Below are 21146 nucleotides of genomic sequence, written 5' to 3'. Positions count from 1 at the left end.
ATAGTGATATCCATGGGTCCTCAAGGAAAACATGGAATTGGGTTAATTTAAAAAGCACGATTCATGATAATCTTAGGAAAGAGTCCCAGTGACATAGTTAAAAACGGTGGCTTTCAAAAGAGGAAGCTCTCAGCAATTTAGAATGACATATTCCCCTGAAACGTACATTAATTTGAATATGAATGCATGCGTGCGTGCATGCTAAGTTGCTTCAGTCGTGTCCGACTCTTTGCAACCCCATGGACCGTAGCCCATCAGGCTCCTCTCTCCATGGGATTCCCCAGTCAAGAATATTGGAGTGGGTAGCCATTCCCTTCTCCATTTGAACATGAGTAACCACTATTTATTCAGTGTTGGGCTCCAGACGCTGTGTTACCCACTGACATACAGGCTCTCATTGTGTCTATAAGGCATACCTGCATATCACCACCGTGTAAGTGAGGGCCCCCCTGACTCACCATGGGCCACCGGACTGGATGGCAAAGATATGGATGGAAGAGTCATTGCTCTCCAGGGTGAGTATGTAGTAAGAATCAAAGTCACCAAGCAAAACTGGATTCTTCCTTTGAGAAAACAGCAGCCCCAGTGTTTGGGCTCAGCCTCTGCTGTCCTCTGTGGCCTTGAGCAAAAGATTGGCTGCTCTGGGCTCCCTGTCTTTTTCCAGTGTATAGGGCTGGGGCATCATTCGCCCGTTTGAATGTTTATTTCAAGGCAGTGATTTTAATCAAGGCAGGGTCTACCTTAAGAGAGGATATCTTAGACTGTGATGGGGAGAGCGGGAACATGGGAAAAAGCCACCAGCTAATAACTTCAGGCCCCTCACTTCACCCCAGGCGGTTGGAATGATCTGTGGACATGTGACCACACCTGTGGGGTAGGACCAGGCTTCTTGCTAGCTGCTAGGGATGCAGAAGTGACTGTGGTAACTAGCTTTGCCCTTAGTAACAAATGGTGTATTTTGATTTTCTTAAAACTGTGACTGATTGAATAATCACTCTTTGTGTATTCAGGTGCTGGGTGGACACTGTACGATTGTTGCCATGTCATTTTTGTACTTTGGGACAATCAAAACTAAGCCATTTAAACCACACACTGCACAGTCATGGAAGCGATATGATGTTGAAGTCTACAGTGAGACCTTGAATGGAGTCCAGACAATACGTTCTCTTTACAACTGATTGGCTGGAAACCACCTCAGATGCTATTAATAAATGACTAGTGTATCTTGAATCTCCACTCTGGCATTTCCTGCTGAGAGATTCATTTGCACCCTTTTCCTCCTGTAACTGCTGTGCTAATTCTATCTTCTGCCTTTTGGATCCATCAGGCAGCCCAACATGTTGGTCTGGACTTAAGAGTTGTTAGGGTAACGGCTTTAAGTGCAGTTATTGTATAGAATTTGGGGAGGTTTCTTCCTTCCAGTGCTAGCCATCCCCCCTTCACTGGAGAGCTAATTGCAGTAGAAACTTGGCACCTTCCCCATTGGTTTAACAACAGTGCAATTTTTTTATCAGTTTTCTTGTTACAACTAATAATCAGGTTCTTTACCTCACTTGATCTGTCAAGACTTTCCCTCTTTGATTTCAGCCTGTTTGATATGAAATGAGGTGGAGCTGTAAGCAAACAAACGACACGCTGCTTGAAATCCTGTCAAGGCTCATAAAGTGAATCAAAACGAATTCACTCTCAGCTGTCATTGTCTTCCTTCCCCTTTTTTCTTTTTGAGCTTTGACAGAACTCCTTTCCCTCACCAAGTGCTTCTGGAGCACTGACGAAGTCTCCCGCCAGAGCCTGTGGGGAGAGTGGTGAACTCAGTGAGATGAGTCAGAGTGGGAAAGACTCCTGCGGATACTAGTGGGAGACAATTCTAGAGCCTGTTCCTCTAGAATTTTTACTCTGGAATGATGTGATAATTTGGAGTTGGATGTGGTGATGATGGTTTTACTCTTTCCCAAAACTGTGTGGTTCTTTGCCTTGCGCATTTCTACTGAAAGGTCACCCATCAAGGATCGGTGGGCTCCAGGGAGCCCACCTAGAGCAGCAGCAGTTCTAAGTCTCTAGAACCCTGGGGAAGGAGAGGTTCTGGAGAAGTTGATTCTGGATGGCTGAGGCTCAGAGAGGATGCCCTGCGTGCTATCGCCCTTGCTTAAGATCTTTCAAACACACTCTGTTCCATTTTCTGTTGAGTTTCTGAACCTGATGAAGTCCTTAATGACTAAGGATGTGGTGAGCTTATTTTTCAAAGGTACTTCTAGGAAGAATGGTAGTTATTGCATGGGCTACTGAAACAGTAATTGAGGGGGAGGGCCCTGAGCTGTGTCAGTGCTTAGCATGACCCATAAAAACTGTATTTCTTAAAATGAATCTAGGCATTTTCCTGTGACTCATTTCTTCAGAAAGTTGAGAGCTAGGGAGAGGAAACTCCAGATAAATTAATGATTCTTGTTTGGGTCCTGATTAGTGAGCTTGCACTATGGAGTGATTTATTTTCTCTATTCCTTCCTCTTTTCAATCAGTAAAGAGACTTGAGATCCTGGTTTGAGTATTTGCTGAGAGCTCATGTTAAGTCACCAGTGTAATCAGTTTCTCAAGGATCTGCCTTTTTGCTCTCTGCTCAGCTCAACTCCACAACCACTTACCAAGCCCCTCCTGTGCCCCCTTCTTGAGAGGCACGTCTGGGCCCAGTGATGGGCAGGACACCATCTTTGCCCCCAATCTGCGAGTGGGGGTGAGGTGATGGTGCCAGCGTACAGGTTCCCTGCTTTGTATGCAGCTTGGGATGCAATTGGGTAATCAATAGTGAACTTCATGGAGGACCAGCATAGGAATGGAGTTCTGCTGCGTGGTCCCGGTGGAGGCCCTCAGATGGGTGGGGTGGCAGGAGTTCAGAGGTGGGGGAAGTGTGAGGTCCAGTTTTCCTGGGGTAATAATAATTGTAATTATTCCTGAGCACTTGCTCAATGTAGGCACATTACACCATTCAGTCCCTATGACACAGACTGGCTACTTCTTTCTGTAAAGAACCGGACAGTAAATATTTGAGGATTTGTGGGCCAGAAGTCTGTATCACAATTATTCAGCTGTGCCATTGTGGTGTGTAAGCAGCTACAGATGGCAGATGGATGTGGCTGGGTTCCCACAGAGTTTTGTTTACAGAAGCAGGTGGCCCATTGGGTTTGGCCTGTGTACAGTTGGCCAGTCCCTGCCTTATTGTGTATTTGGTATGATCCCCATTTTATGGAGGATAAAACTGAGGTACAGAGAGGTGGACAGAAATTCACTTGCCAAGGGCCAGCTTGGCTTGGTCAGTGCCCAAGCCCACGCTCTTAACTTTCACACACACCACCTGCCCTGCAAGGTTGGACACCGGCTGGGGAAGAGTGGGTGGATGCGAAGACTGCCTTGAGCCAGTGTGAAAAGGCTACCTTTAGCTCAGTGGGGAGCCGTTGATGATTTTTGGAGCAGGTGACAGGATTAGAGGTGTGCTGTTGGAACATGCAGTGGTGTGTAGGTGGGTTCAAGTTGGGAGAAGAAGAGCTCTTGTTTTAAACAGCTTTGAGTAGAGACGGTCACTTCTCTAGCAGAGCCATTGCTGGCCACTGTAGAATTAAGTTCTCCCTGGTATACCAGATACCTGCGTGGCCTCCCCAGGACTCCACACTGTGTGTGTGTAGGTACCCCTGGACTTGCTGAGAGAAGCTTGCTTAACCTTGGTTTCCTGCTGATCTGTGCACACACATGGAGGGCTGGCTTTAGAGAGAGTATGTCTGTTTTAAAATACCCTTAATCACCTAAGAAGGGAATAAGCAGAGGTACCTGAGTTGCTTCCCACTCAGCGGGGTTCTTGCCTATGGCCTGTTCTCACCTCAGCTGGCGGTTGTGGGGCAGATGGCTTTAAGCTTTGGGATATTCTCTTGGTCTCTGGCAGCCCACTCCAGTATTCTTGCCTGGAGAATTCCAGGGACAGAGGAGCCTGGTGGGCTGCCGTCTGTTGGGTCGCACAGAGTCGGACACAACTGAAGCGACTTACCAGCAGCAGCTTGGTCCCTCAGACCCTCAGCTGGTAGGATCCCTCCAGGGCCTGAGACATCCCTGGGGGTATATCTCCTACTTAAGGATGGATGCCTCACTGTCCATACCAGCCTGGCCGGTTTCTGGCCTGCTTGTCTTTTCCATCTACCCTGGTTTGTGATTGCAGACAGAGTGCTCCAGACTCTTGAAATTGTACCTTGTGACGAAAGAGAAGGGGAGTGAGTCCTTGACTCATTTGTGTCCTGGAGGTTCAGGGTAGAGGCTGTGGCTGGTTTTGTTCTGGCCCATTTTATAATGCTGGGAGTCACCTTTCTCGTTATTCCTTTTATTTACTGGACACTTAGCATGTCTCTGGAGAAGGCAATGGCACTCCACTCCAGTACTCTTGCCTAGAAAACCCCATGGACGGAGGAGCCTGGTAGGCTGCAGTCCATGGGGTTGCGAAGAGTTGGACACGACTGAGCAACTTCACTTTCACTTTTCACTTTCATGCATTGGAGAAGGAAATGGCAACCCACTCCAGTGTTCTTGCCTGGAGAATCCCAGGGACAGGGGAGCCTGGTGGGCTGCCGTCTATGGGTCACACGGTGTCAGACACGACTGAAGTGACTTAGCAGCAGCAGCAGCAGCAGCAGCATGTCTCGGATTCTGTGTTCTTTATGTATATGGACTTGTTTCACCCTCATAATCACCTGATGATGTGTAGGTGTTATTATTTCCCTCACGAGCACACCCAGGCCAAAGGTCACAGATGTACTAGGCAGCCTGGCAGCTAATGTTTAAAGCTGTCTGCTCATGCCTCCTCATGACCACCCACTGCCTCTGCTTCCCGAGCCCCACGTGGGTGAGGACAGGGGCTTCCAGGTGGCACTTCACTGAATTCTAAACAACTACCTTCTGAAGTAGGCCTGGCTGTACCCATTTTACAGCTGGATAAACTGAGGCCCAGGAAAGTCAAGTGACTTGGCTAAGAAAAGTCACGTGACAGCAAGGAATCGATTTGGAGCTTTTATCTACATGTAAACAGTTCTTTCAGCGTGAACATAACTGAATAGAGGAATGAGTCTTGTCAGTAGGAGAGTGTCATGGAGGGGCTGAGTGATTTGAATAATTTATACTCATATTCAGAGAAGCAGTGTTGAGCGCATCTAAAGGATTCTAGAGCCAGTCAGCCTGGGTTCAAATCCTGGGCTCTGCCCCTGCCCGGTGACCTTGGATGAGTTCCTTTACCTCCCTGCACTTCAGGTTTCTCTTCTGAAGCATAGACGCAGTAGTGGCATCTACCACACAGAATGAGGATGCAGTGAGTTAATATGTGTTAAGTATTTGTACTAGTGTGGGGCATGTATTAGGCTCCATGTTAGTTGTTACTCAGCTCCTACTCTGTGTAAGCCACTATTTTTAAAAAATATGTTGTATCAGTCCTCATAAGAACTGACAAGTACACAGTATCGATCCCATATTGCAGATAGGAAAACCTCGGCTCAGAGAGTTAAAGTGCTCAGCTAAGGTCAGACACCCATTCCTCCACACCTGCCCATCGGGAAGTTCTAATGTGCCTCTTGCTATTGTAGGTCCTTAGGCTACATCATTGAACAAAACAACCCCAAACCCCAACCCTGGGAAGCCTCTAGAGTTGGGACTTGAACCCTGGTCTTTCTCTTTCCTTTTGAATGTTTTTCCCCTTCCCTCTCTCCCTCTTAACAATTTCATCCAGGGATCATTGACCTTTCAGACTGGCCGTTGTAGTGATCAAGATGGCACTCCACTTCCTTAGATATTTCTCAGTGCTTGTGAAATTGAAAAATGATCTTGCTGTATTAAATTTTTGATCTGACAACTTGGGAGTCTTGAGGGAAGAAAGTAATGGACAGGGGTTTTCTGTTCTCAGCACTTGATGAAGTAGAAAGGGCACGTCCACCTTGTCCACCCTTGAGAAGAGGCCTTCACTGTCCCAGTTGGAGTAGTCAGAGGCGCCCCTCCCTGGAAGGGTCCTGCTTTGCGAGTCCAGGCACTGGCCCTTGAACCCACATTTTGGGAGTTTTGAAGGGCAGCACCCCATTGTATGAGACTCTTCTGATAAGCAGAGTGTTGGGAAGAGCAGGATGGAGGGGGCAGGGCTGGGGCAGGGGTAGGGCTTCCACTGCTCTGTGAGTCCCTCGAGATCTCAGAGCAGGCCGGCTGATGGAGGTGCAATGATGGGCTGCATCATTGCAGTGGAAACCTCAAATGGGTTAGTGCATGAACTGCAGCCGCTGACATGGCCCAGCTGAGAGAGGGGACACTTCTCTTAATGAGCAGCCATATGTTCATTTCCCTCCTGGGGGAAAAGAAGAAAAGGTTCTGGTAAACACCTTGATGTTCCCCCAACAAATTCACAAGTCCTCATAGGAAACTTAGCACGCAGACCTGATGAGGAGCTTTTCAGTTTTGTTTTCAGCTTGTGTCACCGTGGGAGAAAGTTTTCAGGCGAGAGTCCTCCTGGTTTGTCGGCCTGTTGGAAGAAAACATTCTTTGTGCCCGTGGCTCTGTGACTGGGAGGGGCGGGTCTGTGTGTCCCGCAGAAGGGTCTGCTTTCCTGATCCCGTGGCCGCCCAGCCTCTGCCTTGCGGGTTGTGCTCACCAATGCTGTGTTTAAATGTGTTGGAATTTGCTGGGGGATTTTTGTTGTTGTTGCCGTTCACAGAATCCCAACAGTGAACATGATGCCGGGCTTTTAAATTAAGCTGATTAGATCTGAGATGATTGTGAGGCCATTAATAACTCCACTCACACAAGAGTAATTGAAGGGTGCTGTGTTTTGGTACTTGGCTCCCTTACAAGGGACCCAGGCTCCTGAGAACTCCTTTCCCTGAAATGGCCCATGAAAAGATTGCCCGTTGGGTGGTAACCTCCCCATACGTTTTCTCAATAAAGAGAAAAAGATGCGAAGGGGCCGGGTCGGGTGGTGGGGTGGGGGAGACCGCGCCTGCATTTAGAGCCTCAGCCTCTCAGAGCCGTCTGGTGCCGACTGTTTAGTTCCGTGTCCCCTGTCCCATTCAGACCTCTGTGTGTTTTGAGGCTTTCTTTAGCTTTCTCCTGAGCCTTTGACGGCAGATCTCTCAATAGGTGAAAGCCCGGCTCTGGCCAGCTGAATGCCCCACGGGCACAATGCACTGCATGTTAATGGCGAGGGCTGGCCCCAGACAGCTCGCTGGCGGGACAGTGGCTCCTGTGCTGGCCCCGCAGCTGCTGGGAACGCTGAGATGGGATCTGACGGGGTTCCTAAAGTTGCCCGTGTGCTTTCTTGCAGATCTACACGGACTGGGCCAATCACTATCTAGCCAAATCAGGCCACAAGCGTCTCATTAAGGATCTCCAGCAAGATGTGACGGATGGTGTCCTTCTAGCCCAGATTATCCAGGTTGTAGGTAAGAGCAGATTTGACCTCGGGGGGGTGGGGTTGAGGGGGGTGGGTGGATGAGTTACTGTGGAGACCAGTCCAACAGGGGTCGAGTCTGGCAAGTGGGGATGGAACCCTGACATCACCTAAAGAGGCAGTGTTTGTGTCCCGCGTGTTGACAGTTTATTTGACTCTGTTTTGTGCCGGAGGAGGCTGGGCACCAGCTCGTTTTGCCTGATAGGATCACCTACAGAGCAATCTCATCTTGATTTCTCCAGGAAGAGACTGGCCATGGCTGGGGGGAAATGCTTGTGGTTTATAGAGGGGCTGTCTGTCCCCCTTCTTCCCTCCTATCATCTTTCTGGCTCTCTTATTGCCCCCTTGATGATGTGCTTTTTTGTGGATTATTCTGGAAATATTTCCAAAAAAAGAAAAGGCAACATGAGGCTGCTTCTTCCTTGTGAACTTTAATTGGGTCTCAGAAATCAAAGGCTCAGTCTCTGCAGAGGGCTGGTTCTGGTTTTAATACTGGGGGAAGGGAACTGGAGCAGCGGGATTTTTAATGCCTTGGCCGTGTGCTGCAGGAGAAGAGGAGTTATTCTGGGCAGGCACGTGGGTGGAGGCTGTGCACAGCTTTGCCTTGGTTCTTCGGGGAAGCACCCCAGTGGTCCTGCCTGAGAACTCAGAGCAGACCGTGGAGGCGGGAGGTCAATTAGATGGCATTAGGCTGATTGTTGTCGCTGGCAGCCTCGGCAGCCAACTCATGCCAAGGGAGAAGAAAGAAAAAAAAAAGAAGCCCCAGCCCCTCGGGCGTGTTGTTATGGAAAAGTTGCTTATCCTTCAAGTATGAGAGGCAGCCGTGTGTAGCTGTAGCTCTGCTCACGTCTGTGGAGATCGTACCTAAAAATACAGGCAAGTAGGCCTAAGGTGAAACTTTCAGAGTGCCATTTAGAGAGAAAGATGCTTCCTCACTGTCCTAAGATTGAAGACCAACTTCCATTGGTCCTTCTTTTTCTTTCCTTTTTCTCTCCTTCCCTGTATTAGTTTGCTGTTGCTATATAACAGATTGCCACAAACTTAATGACGTAAAAGAACGTCTGTTCACTACCTCACAATTTCTGTGCATCAGAGGTATACACATGGCTTAGCTGGGTGACTCTGCAAGGCCAGAGTCAAGGTGCTGGCCAGGGTAAGTTTTCATCTGGAGTTGACTGGGTAGGAGGGTCAAGCTTGCTCAGATTATTGAGGCCACTCCCATCTCCTAGAAGACCCTCTCAGTTCTTTGAGACATGGGTCTCTGAACATGGACTCTGCTACCTGTTTCCCCGTCTTTAAAATGGACACATGGAATTCCCTTGTGGTCCAGTGGTTAGGACTCTGTGATTCCACTGCAGGGAGCAGGAGTGCAATCCCTGATTGGGGAACTAAGATCCCGCATATTACGTGGTGTGGCCAAAGGGGAAAAAATGATTTTTAAAAAGCAATTAAAACAAGTGAAATAAAATAGGCACAGCCATGCCTGCTTTTGGGCTTCGCTGATAGCTCAGTTGGTAAAGAATCTGCTTGCTATTCAGGAGATCCCAGTTCGATTCCTGGGTTGGGAAGATCCCCTGGAGAAGGGAAAGGCTACCCACTCCCATATTCTGGCCTGGAGAATTCTGTGGACTGTATAGTCCATGAGGTTGCAGAGAGTCGGAAGTGACTGAGTGACTTTCACTTTCATACCTGCTTTGTCTGATCTTGTGGCAATCTTGTGAAGTGTAAAGTAGACATCAGATGTGAAACGTGCTTGGATACTGTGAAGTGTTTCTGGATAGGACTTGGTAGCCACTGCCTCGAAAGGTATGTGTAGAAAGATGAAGGGGCCTTGGAATCGATGTCAGAGTGTGTCATGATAGACCAGTTATATGTGTCAGGGCCCAGAGTTGGTGAATGTGTATGGCAAACTTACTAAGCATAGTGCTGTGGAAATATAAGCTATGGAGATGTAAGCTGCTGCTGCTGCTAAGTCACTTAAGTCGTGTCCGACTCTGTGCAGCCCCATAGACGGCAGCCCACCAGGCTCCTCTGTCCCTGGGATTTTCCAAGCAAGATCACTGGAGTGGGTTGCCATTTCCTTCTTAAGGGGATCTTCCTGACCCAGGGATGGAACCCAGGCCTTCTCCATGGAAATGTAAGCTAGCACAGTTTTTATCACTGCTCAGGAGGATGCTTCCCTGAATCTATTCTGATGAGATGAACTCCCAAGACAATGACCTCTCTGAGCCTGAGCTACTAGACTGTGATTTCAAAGGCTCAAGTTAATACCACCAATTCCCAGAATTGGAGTCCTAGAGACTCCATCTTGTGCTGAACAGAAGTCCAGTGGTTACAGTTGCTCTTTGGCTGGAGACCTCCTCCTACTGATTCTTGAAAAGTCAGTTTCCCTCCGATCCCCTACCTAGCTCTCTCCCAGGCAGAGCTGGAGGGGACCCTCCTCTGTCATCCCACTGACTGCTGTATTGGGCCTGGCTCTCCATAGGTCTGGCTCTGAGTCATCTTCCTTCCTGGGTTCACAGCACTGAACGTGGTGTCTGGTGTGCAGTGATGTTCACAAGATGCTGAGCTGATTAGTTTAGGGATGAGAGTGTCGCTCACTGCAGCCATGGCTTCCCTAAGCCTGCATTGGCTTGTTTCCCACAGGCGGCCTGGATGTTTCCCCTTCTCAGTGTGTAGTGTTCTCCTGAGTATTCCTCTCACCTCTTTGTCACCCTCCTCCTTTCCAGGATGGGCTGCAACTCTAAGGTTTGGAAGTGAGTGAGTGAGTGAAGTTGCTCAGTCGTGTCCGACTCTTTACGACCCCATGGACTGTAGCCTACCAGGCTCCTCCCTCCATGGGATTCTCCAGACAAGAGTCCTGGAGTGGATTGCCATTTCCTTCTCCAGGGGATCTTCCCGACCCAGGGATCGAACCCAGGTCTCCCACATTCCAGGCAGATGCTTTAACCTCTGAGCTTTTAAAAGCCTCAACCTGATGTATGAATTGCTTCTAGGAAAAGTAGTCAGCAGACTCTATTAAATGCTTCCTAGGATGGGCAACTAAATACTTCCACAGCTAGTTCTAATGATGGAGAGTTAGAGTCTTTTAAAAGCTCTTCTTTCATTAAGTCAAAATCTGCCCCCTCCATGGTAGTATCTCCCTGCAAGTACTGGTTCTACACTCCAGGGCTACAAAGAGCAATCTGATCTGAGACAACTAGAGCATCAATATAACTGAGGGCCATTGTGGATTAGAGTTGGACTGTGAAGAAGGCTGAGCGCCGAAGAATTGATGCTTTTGAACTGTGGTGTTGGAGAAGACTCTTGAGAGTCCCTTGGACTGCAAGGAGATCCAACCAGTCCATTCTGAAGGAGATCAGCCCTGGGATTTCTTTGGAAGGAATGATGCTAAAGCTGAAACTCCAGTACTTTGGCCACCTCATGGGAAGAGATGACTCATTGGAAAAGACTTTGATGCTGGGAGGGATTGGGGGCAGGAGGAGAAGGGGATGACAGAGGATGAGATGGCTGGATGGCATCACTGACTCGATGGACATGAGTCTGAGTGAACTCCGGGAGTTGGTGATGGACAGGGAGGCCTGGCGTGCTGAGATTCATGGGGTCGCAAAGAGTCGGACACGACTGAGCGACTGATCTGATCTGATTGTGGATTATACCCATGGAATAAAATAGGAGTGTACAAATCTATATGCTGCTAGATAAATAAACAGATGATATATCAATGGAAGAGAAGAGAGGCCTCAACAGGAGAATGCTGGCTGATGAAAGGAGAAGGAGTTGCAGCTGTGATGGTAAACGTTCGTTAAGGCAAGAATCACCAGTGGGAGCTGAAATCCAAGGGAGAACGTTTGATGGAGAGCAGCTGTGTGTGTGGTCTCAAAGTGGCTCTTCACGGATGCTGTATTAGTTGCAAAGGGAAATATAGTTACCACATGGGAGAATCAGGTGTCATGACCAGGTGACCAAACTACATCCCTGATGAGAAGCAGCTGGATGTCATGTGCTTCCTGATAGGATACCTCAGAAAGATTGCAACATCACTTCACGTTGTATTGTACTCAGGGGTTAGAAAGCCTGAAACCCATCACAAGGACTCTCAGATAAACCCAAATTGTGGAACATTCTATTGAAAAAAAAAACCAAAAAACCGCCTGAATTGTTCCAAAATGTTAGTGCTGTGAAGGACAAAAAAATGTGGCTGAGAAATTGTTTAAGAAGAAAGGACACTAAAGAGACCTGACAGCTAAATGCACTGCATGATGCTGGACTGGATCCCATTCGGGGGAATAAAATGCAATAAAGGACATTTTTGAGTCAATTGACTAAATTGGAATATTGGAATTAGAGCAATGTTAAATTTTCTGAAATTTAGAATCGTACCGCAAAAAAATATCGTTGTCCTTTGGAAGTACACACCAAGAATAAGGGATATGACCCTTGGAGGCTACACTAGGGCTTCCCAGGGTGTGTGTCAGTCGCTTCAGTCATGTGTGACTCTCTGTGACCCCATGGACTGTAGCCCGCCAGGCTCCTCTGTCCATGGAATTCTCCAGGCAAGAAAACTGGAATGGGTAGTCATTCATTCCCTTCTCCAGGGGATCTTTCCAACCCCAGGGATCAAACTGGGGTCTTCTGCATTGCAGGCAGGTTCTTTACTGTCTGAGCCACCAGGGCTTCCCAGGTGGCTCAGTGATAAAGAACCTGCCTGCCAATGCAGGAGACACAAGGTTCACGTGTTTGGTCCCTGGGAAGATCTCCTGGAGTAGGAAATGGCAATCCAGTCCAGTTTTCTTGCCTGGAAAATTCCATGGACAGAGGAGCTTGGTGAGCTTCAGTCCACAGGGTTGTAAAGGAGTCAGACACAACTGAGCCTACACTAAAATGATTCAGGAAAAATAATGACTACCTATAGAGAGAAGGAGGGTGTGAGAGAGGAAGGGAGAAAATGAGAATGGATGATGTTATAGGAAATTCTCTGTACTGTTCCTGTAACTTTTCTGAAGGTTTGAAGTTACTTTAAAATAATTGAAAAGAACTCATCTAAGTAAAGGTCCATCAAAACTTGCAGGCAGAGAGATTGTCCTTTTAAGTCACAGCCTCTTCCTAGATCTAGGAGGGAGGAAGATTGTGCTTAATGATAAAGGGCTCATGTGCTGTGAGGCCTGACCCATGATTAGGGAAAGGAGATGCTGGGTTAGCAAGGAGGGAATCAAGGAACGTTTCATCAAGGAATGTATCTATAAGCCAAGACCTCAAACTGGGAGTTCGCTGGGTGAAGTGGTCAGGGAGGGCTTTCCTGGTAGAGGGAATAGTGTGCAGAGATGCTGGAGGGTAGAGAGCCAGAGACTCAACAAGGCAAGTAAGGCAAGGTACAGGGCTAACCCAGGAACAAAGCCAGTGGTTGAAGACTCGACTTTCAGGTTGGGGAATCTAACCTTTTCCTCAGCTAGTTCTGATGGTGGAGAGTTGGAATCCTTTGAAAACGAAGATGTTTTATGTGAAGGAAAACCTTCAGTGCTCTTCACAGATGCTACTCCTAACTAAGTCTTCATCGAGCTCAGATAGGTCCTAGGCCCTAGCCTTCTATTTATCCATCCCCCTCTTCCCAGATAGTGGGATACCTTGGGGCCCACACTTTTGCATCATTGGCTTCTACCCGTTGGGCAGAAAATGAACCCTCTGCTGCTGCCTCTTGCTGCCCTTGCTTTGGTGACTGAGGGTTGAGTGTCTGTGTTCAGCCTCTTATTAGTATGATTATCTTCTTGAGTCCTGAGCTGCCCAAAGCCGGCAGTTGCCTGCCAGCCCATCAACGGTGCCATGTCCGTGAGTTATTAGAAAGGTTTACGAGGCCAGGATAAACAGCATGAATCAAGAGGGAGAGACAGGCCTCCCTCCCTCTGCTTACATTGCTGTCACTCAGGGAGGATGCCAGAAGGGGTTGGAGTGAGCAAAGGAGAGAAGGGGGGCGGGAGGAAGAGAGGACAGAAGAGAGAGAGGGAAACAGGATAAACAAAAGAGGCTTGGAGAGAAGGAGGAAGCCAAGACAGAGGGGAAGAGATTCCCATCAGAGGTGACGAGGGCTGATAGCAGATCATTCTCGACCACCATTTGGGCTGCCTCTGAGCACAACGAGGAAGTTCACACAACCTGCGGGACTCTACTTTCTGTTTTTGACCTGCTACCATGGCATGACCTTGGGTAAGTCATACACCTTTCAGTGAGGGCAGGCAGTTTCTCTTTCTGGACATTGGCAGGATGGCCAACTGCCCTGAACATACATAGGTGCCAAGCATAGATGCTTGGGCTCCTGAAATGCTCTGAACTCCTCCCAGGAGGTCTTTTGAGAAGTGACGAGCTTGATTCCATACTTCTTAAAGTGCACTGATGCTTTCCAATGACTAACTTGTCACCTTGCATGCAGACAGGTCCGCATATTAGAGCTTGCTGGAATAAATACCACTGGCACTTCAGCATGCCAGTTTTAATGACTTTAATGAGGACTTTGGGGGACATGGCTTTGCTTCTTTGGTTTTTTACTTTGGGGCTGTAGCCAAAGACCCCCTATGCTGAGTTAGTAAATTCAGCTCTGAAGACCAAGCTCTTCTTCTTACCAGCACAATGAGAGCTTCTATTATTGCTTTAAGTATTTATGACCACTGCAGAAATTCTTGATGGACTTCCCTGGTGGCTCAGCTGGTAAAGAATCTACCTGCAATGCAGAAGAGCTGGGTTCTATCCCTGGGTTGGGAAGATCCCTTGGGGAAGGGAAAGGCTATCTACTCCAGTATTCTGGCCTGGAGAATTACATGGACTGTATAGTCCATGGGGTTGCAAAGATTCGGACTTGACTGAGTGACTTTCACACTTTCACTTTCACAGAAATTCTTGAGAATTTAAAGGAGAAGTATTTATATTACATGAAATCGGTAACTAGGAGGTCTGGGCTTTTGCAATTTTTATTAAGGATTTACTTTGAGTTTGGGTTGAGTCATTTGACCTCTTCCCATGTCTTCTTTGCTGCTGCTAAGTTGCTTCAGTCATGTCTGACTCTGTGCAACCCTGTAGATAGCAGCCCACCAGGCTCCACCATCCCTGGGATTCTCCAGGCAAGAACAGTGCAGTGGGTTGCCATTTCCTTCTCCAATGCATGAAAGTGAAAAGTGAGAGTGAAGTTGCTCAGTCGTGTCCAACTCTTTGCAACACCATGGACTACAGCCCACCACGCTCCTCTGTCCTTGGGATTTTCCAGGCAAGAGTACTGGAGTGGGTCTTCTTTGCTGCTGCTGCTGCTAAGTCTCTTCAGTCGTGTCTGATTCTGTGCGACCCCATAGACGGCAGCCTACTAGGCTCCCCCATCCCTGGGATTCTCCAGGCAAGAATACTGGAGTGGGTTGCCATTGCCTTCTCCAGGGGATCTTCCCGACACAGGGATCAAACCCAGGTCTCCCACATTGCAGGCAGGCGCTTTAACCTCTGAGCCACCAGGGAAGCCCAAAATATTACTTTGAGCCCCTTTTTTGGTGGGGTTGGGGGTGCGGCAAGAATACTGGAGTGGGTTGCCATTCCCTTCTCCAGGAGACCTTCCTGACCCAGGGATTGAACCCGGGTCTCCCGCATTATAGGCAGACACTTTACCATCTGAGCCACCAGGGAAGTCAAAGGTATATAAATGATCCTTAAAATGACTTCTCAGGATTACAGTTATCCATCCTTCACTTTAATGAGCATCAGTGAGCTGGGTATTGATTGGAACCCAATGACTTATAACTTTGGCCATCATGAGTGTCCAACTGGAAGATACCTGGAGTGGCCTTGATTCTCAAAAGCCATATATTTATTCTTCCAGTGTTGTATATCAAAATCCAAGGTCAGAGTGCTAGCCTACCATAATTTCCAGTGTATGAAGGAGTGCCAGGTGTCAAGGAGCTTTCTTTTTTTTCCACCTTCAGGACATACATTTATATACACACAAGTGAAAGGGCAGCTGCCTCAGAATAGGCAGTAAAACTTCGATTCATTGAAATATTCAGAATAGTCCTTAGTTCCCCTCAACAAATACATGTTGAGTGGCTACTATGCGCCAGGCACTGCATTAGGCTCTGGGCTTATAGCAGAAACCAAAGCAAAATGAAAGTCCTTGGTTCTGTGGAACTTACATGCTAGTGATGCCTTCTGGCTGACTGTATTTTCTGGTGAACTGAATAACAAATATCTGTGAGTCATCCCACTCATTGGGCATCTTTTATGTGCTTTTTAAAGGCTTTATGGCACCTCTTTGGGGAGGAGGGAAAACCAGGTGGAAGAAGCTTCCTAAAATGCCTATCCCAGTGTTCTTAAGAGCTAAGAAAACTCAAGTGGCTCCCGGAAGACCAAAGTCTTCCCAGATGGGTCATAGGCCTAAATATCTATTACTCTGGGCAAATTCTAAAGAAGGGGTAGATGAGGCTGAATATATACTAACCAGCCTGTCTCTGGCAACTAGGTTTTTAAATAATGTCCTACCACTAGCTTGCTTTCTTATTTTTTACTCCTCTCTCAAGGTAGAAATGCTGGAGGAAAAAATAAACCCAATGGAGATAACAGTGAACTATATTTAAGTACAGGTGTTCTAAAACCTTAGTGTCGTGGGAAACTGTTTCTGTTATCCTTTTCAGATGCTTTTTTTAAATGTCTTTTCATGAAGTTTTAGATGTTACAGTCATTAGAATTGGATGTGATATATATAAATTTTGCAAGCACTTACTGAGCTGTAAGGATACAAGTGTGAAAAACGAAATCTACCTGTCTGCATAGCTGGGGGAGGCTAGAAAAGGAGTTACACATTAGGTGGCTAAAAGCAGCATAGAGGCAGTTTCCAGGGTGCTGGGAGAGCAGAGAGACCTAGTGGGCCTTATCCTGCTGGGGTGGTGACATGTAAGGGGATGTGGGATTGGGAAAGAATCTTAAAAAGTCTTCAGAGAACGCAAATCTGTTGTCCTTTACTGTGAAGTCCTAGCTAGGTTTCTGGGTTAAACTCAGATGGAAAGATCAAAAAGGAAAATTTTATTTTATGTATTTTTACACAGATGATAAAGAGTATGTATACTTGGATTAATGATTGCTACCATACAAAGAGGGCTTCCCAGGTGGCTCAGAGGTAAAGAATCCAACTCTCAATGCAGGAGACCTGGGTTCAGTCCCTGGGTCAGGAAGATCCCCCGGAGAAGGAAATGGCAGCCCACTCCAATATTCTTGCCTGAGAAATCCCGTGGACAAAGAGGAGCCTGGTGGGCTACAGTCCATGGGGTCGCAAAGAGTCAGACACAACTGAGCAACTGAACGACAACAACCATGCACAGAACTCTCACTGTGCCAGGAACTGCACTAAGCGTTTTACTGGCATCATATAATCTTCTTTTCACAGCTCCCCCTGGAAAGTACGTAGTATTAGCTCAATTCTGCAGATGAGCCAACTCAATTTTATAGGTGAGGCAACGCAACAGAGAGGTTGTATTACATGGCTAAGATCACACAGCTCAGAAGCTGTAAAGTTGGGCTTCAAACTGGGGTATCTTTGCCTCCAAACCTCTATACATACTGCCTTTCTTGTAGCACTGCAGTTGCAAACCCAGGTGTCCTCGGCTGTATCTTACAAGGGTTCCTTTAGCCTGAGGAGGAAATTCACCATGGACAGCTGGGCCTTTCTTCCTTGTTTTTATTTGATTTCCAGCTCATGCAGTTCAGTCTCTTCTATCACTTCTCTAAGTAGGTCGGCGCTCTCTTGACTTCAATAGAATATGTTCCAGATTTAATCTGGACATACTAAATGGCATGGGTGTGTCATTTTTAAAGTCTCACTCTCTTGTTTTTCCATTGGGAGTAGGATCCCAATGGGAATAAGATCCACTTTGGGAATAGGATCAGGACAGGCAAAAGCAACCTTAATATTTCTGGCTAAACATGGAGTGAGAGGCTACCATCTGTGGCTTTTGTCCCCAGAAGCTGCAGTGTGGCTACATGGATCTCACTCTGAAGCACCCCATCTTCTGTGGGGAAGTTGCAGTTGCCTTTTCAGAGCCTAGAGCACAGTCATAGCTCAGTCCATTTTCCAGCGTGCAAACATTTCCACCCTGCCCCATCACTCCAAGACTGTCGCCAGTGCAGTTGTCTCTGCCTTAGATGACGGCGACCTTGCCCCAGCTGTCCCTGGAGGACAGCAGCTCGATGAGTTAAGTCCTGAAGCTTGCTAGAAGCGTCTCAGTATTTCACATGCCTGTGCTGGTTGGACAAATCCCAGAATGGGCCTTAGGATTTGCCTGGCCTCAAGGGTCCTGAACATCCCTGCTTGCAGTGTCTGTGATAATTAATTTGTTTTTCTGACCCGTGTTTCTTTTTTCAGCAAATGAGAAGATCGAAGACATCAATGGCTGTCCAAAGAACAGATCGCAAATGGTAAGTGATACACGGGCAGTGAGTGTCTGTGTTAGGTTAGTAAGCCCCGCCTCTAAATGATAGTGGCTGTCTTGAAAACATTCACACCACGAGCTTTACTCTGGGGGATTATATTAATAAACTAACAGCCATTTCCAAATAGCCATGGTTTGCCTCTCTGACATTTGTTGGCGTTTACTGAAAAATAACTGTGATTTTTACGTAGGTCGTGAGACAGGGAAAATGAAATACGGTCCTTGTTCTTAGAAACAAGTTATACAGAACTGGTGCAAACATATCCCTGTTTAGAACTTGGGCCGCTAGGACTCTTTGCTTTTTCCTCAAGGACCTACAACCTTTTCTGTTTGTGTGTGGTGCTGGGGCACAGAGTGATGGGATCATATGACCCAGAAACTGGGGCATGTGTTCTGGTTGCCTTTAGAGGTTAGAATGATGTGAAATCAGAACTGTGACAGGCAGTGTGAAATGTTTGATCACATCCAGACCACGCGCAACGTGACCGTGACAAGTGACATTCCCTCTGGTGTGATATGCTTAAGCTCTGATATTATAGCTTTAAAAAATCTTTTGAAATCTATTTTATTCTTGTTTCATGTTCTACACATAAATCTTTGACTTAAAATTCATGATCACTGTTGAGTTCAGAGACCATTGAATGGTGATACTCCGAGTACTCAGTTTTCCCCTTTGCAGTGCTTTTCAAATGTATTTCCACAAAAAATGTATTCACAGAAGTCTTTTAAGATGACACTGTGATACTTGTTTAAAATATGAAGGTGGCAACTGAAGGACAGGTTTGTTTTTTTTTTTTTTTCTGGATGTTAATTTTGCTTCCAAAAATCTTAAAAAAAAAAAAAAAAAACCAGACGTAATTTGTTTTTCTAACCTCACCCTGCTCCTGTTGAGTAGGCACGATTGGATAGTTTCATTCCAGAATACACTGAAGTGATTGGCATTCCTTGGGTTAGCTGTTTAATTTTCTGAATTGTTATCCCAATGAGTGGACCGATAGCTTTTCAGTCAACTTTTTCTTTTTCACACACACAGTTCCTTGTTATAAAGAGAAGTGAATGTCTCTGGTAGGGGTGGGAAGAAGGGCTGTCATTTTTCATGTTAAATTCTAAAACAAGTTTCTCTTTTTCTGTTGTTCCACTGGAGACTGTTTCTTCTTGTTTGGCCCAGAGAGCAGCCAGTCCTCACGTAGGAAAGTCCCCGTGCAGACATCTCATGGCTGTTTTGACTTGTGGGAAAGCTTGGCTGCTATTTTTGCTAGAGCTACTGCAGCTGTCTTGTGTATTAATAATTGAGAAAATTTGGAAGATAGAAGACTTAATTTTAGTGCAGGCATTTTACATATGCAGTCAGAGCATCCCATGAAAGAGATGCAGTATTTCCCTCTGGGGTAGAAATGGATGCCTTTGTTCCAGTCCACGGTAATGCAGATGTGGACCTGGCCGGTGAACCTCGTGAACCTTTTCTTGTGTTCGGTCCATCTGTATTTTCTGTACCTTCTATCTGAGATGTTTGTTGTTAAAGTCTACTTTCAAGCTTCAGAGGTCATACCCGTCACCTCGGATTCTTCTGTGCCAACTTAGTAAATATGTATCCGTGCCACATTGCACCAACAGTTTTGTGGTTTCTCTATAACTCTTTCAGCTGTGGAAGTCTTGGGTTTTTGTTTTGTTTTTTTCATGGACTGTGTGTTTTTTTTTTAAGAACACTGGAATATGAAATTCTAAAATTGTCTATGATAATTAGCTCCAGCTTAGAGGTGGGGCGGCAGACCAGGTCTGGTGGTCAAAGTGGCAGAGGGTAGTTCAGCAGACAGGATGCGAGTCCAGGGAAATGTCAGAACCTGTGCCGCAGCCCCTCCATCCCGTGGGAAGTGAGGAAGATGAGGATAAGGGCTACAGGGGCCCTGTCCTTTCACCTACATCACAATGACAGATCCCGCAGGCAGCACTCGCCTCGGGCACACGGCCCGTGCAGCTTACACACAAGCACGGGCGTCGTTCCGGCCGGTAGGACGCTCTGTGTACACCCGTGTGGGCACGTGCATCCTACTCGTGGGAAGCACCACTGGGGAATATAGCATAGTGGACGGGCCACCATTTCTAGATTCCTGGAAGGTCAAACTCCCAGTTAGGCTTCCCAGTTAGGGCGGTCAGTGATAAAGATTTGTTGTTTGCTAAATGTTGCCTATTTGGAGGAGACCAGAAGGCAATGCGTATGGAGAGCCTCATGTTGACCAAAGGAAGATGACACGGAGGGGAGATTTGGGGAGCGTACCTGCTGGGAAGGTAGCTGTGATTGTGTAGGGCTAATGTTCTTCCACCCTAAGAGAACAGAGCATCTTCAGGGGCCTTAAATAATGGAGCCAGAATCAGGTTTGCTTCAGAGCAGGGGAAATGGGTGCTATTTCAGCTTTCAAGGGGCAAATCATTTCATTAATCAGTGGGCCTGCATGAGAGCTTCGATTTTGCAGGTGGGGCACCCCCTCCTCTTCTCCTATTCCTTTCCTCCTGACCCACCAGGCTACCTGGAGCTCCACTCTCGAATTCCTGCCCTCCAGGCTCAGCTTCAGGTTCTGCTCTCTCCCCAGAGAATGTGGAAGTGAAAGCGTGTAACTGTGGCCTATGGACTAGAGAATGCCCTGGGGCCTTGGTGCAGAATCACGGTGGGCATGGCCCTGAGTGCTTTTAGCCCGTCAATCAGCAGAGGCTCACAAAGTGCCCACCGATGCCAGGCGCTGAGCAAGGCCTCGTGAGTACCCAGGTGAAGGAGATGGGATCCCTGTCCTCAGGGAGCTCAGTGATGGGTGGGCAGGAGACCGGAGAACCATCTGAACACTGGAATAGTGCTGTTCCCATAGACGTCTATGCGTGGTACATGGGGGACTGTTCCACTCCAGGACAAGGGGAGCTTTAGGAATAACTGGGTGAGTCTTGAAAGGTGAGAGGGTTCCCCATGGGGGATAAGGAGTGGAAGAGGATTCCTATTTCTGGACATGCTGTTCACCTGAGGATGTCGTGGGCCCTGCACAGGCAGTTTTTTAGCATTTGCACAGGGGTGCTACCACGTGCCATCAGCTGTGTCTGGTGAGACTCTTCTGGGCTTTTACCGAGGTCAGCCCTTTGTCCTGTTGTGTCTGAGGTGACGGATAGAGCATGGAAGAGCCCAAACTAAGACAAACCCATAGACATGGCGGTCTTTTCAGGCCTGGACCAAATCTTCTGTAGTCATCGCCACTCCCCAGGTGGCA

At 47.3% G+C, this 21146-nt stretch overlaps 1 protein-coding gene across 3 annotated transcripts in view; it reads left to right on the top strand.

Moving 5' to 3' along the window:
• Window positions 1–21146, top strand: part of LOC105001978 (neuron navigator 2-like) — a 199028-nt gene that overhangs the window by 128917 nt on the left and 48965 nt on the right. For all 3 annotated transcript variants that reach the window (XM_010858417.1, XM_010858416.1, XM_010858418.1), the window contains exons 2-3: window positions 7325–7442; window positions 17832–17884. In XM_010858417.1, the coding sequence (XP_010856719.1) occupies window positions 7325–7442; window positions 17832–17884 (171 nt within the window). The remainder of the gene's footprint in view (window positions 1–7324; window positions 7443–17831; window positions 17885–21146) is intronic.

The sequence above is a fragment of the Bison bison genome, unplaced genomic scaffold (assembly GCF_000754665.1).
Source record: "Bison bison bison isolate TAMUID 2011002044 unplaced genomic scaffold, Bison_UMD1.0 scf7180017864388, whole genome shotgun sequence".
NCBI classification, from domain to species: Eukaryota; Metazoa; Chordata; class Mammalia; order Artiodactyla; family Bovidae; genus Bison; species Bison bison.
The sequence above is the reverse complement of the archived record's forward strand: the minus strand, read 5'-3'. Positions and strand labels throughout refer to the sequence as shown.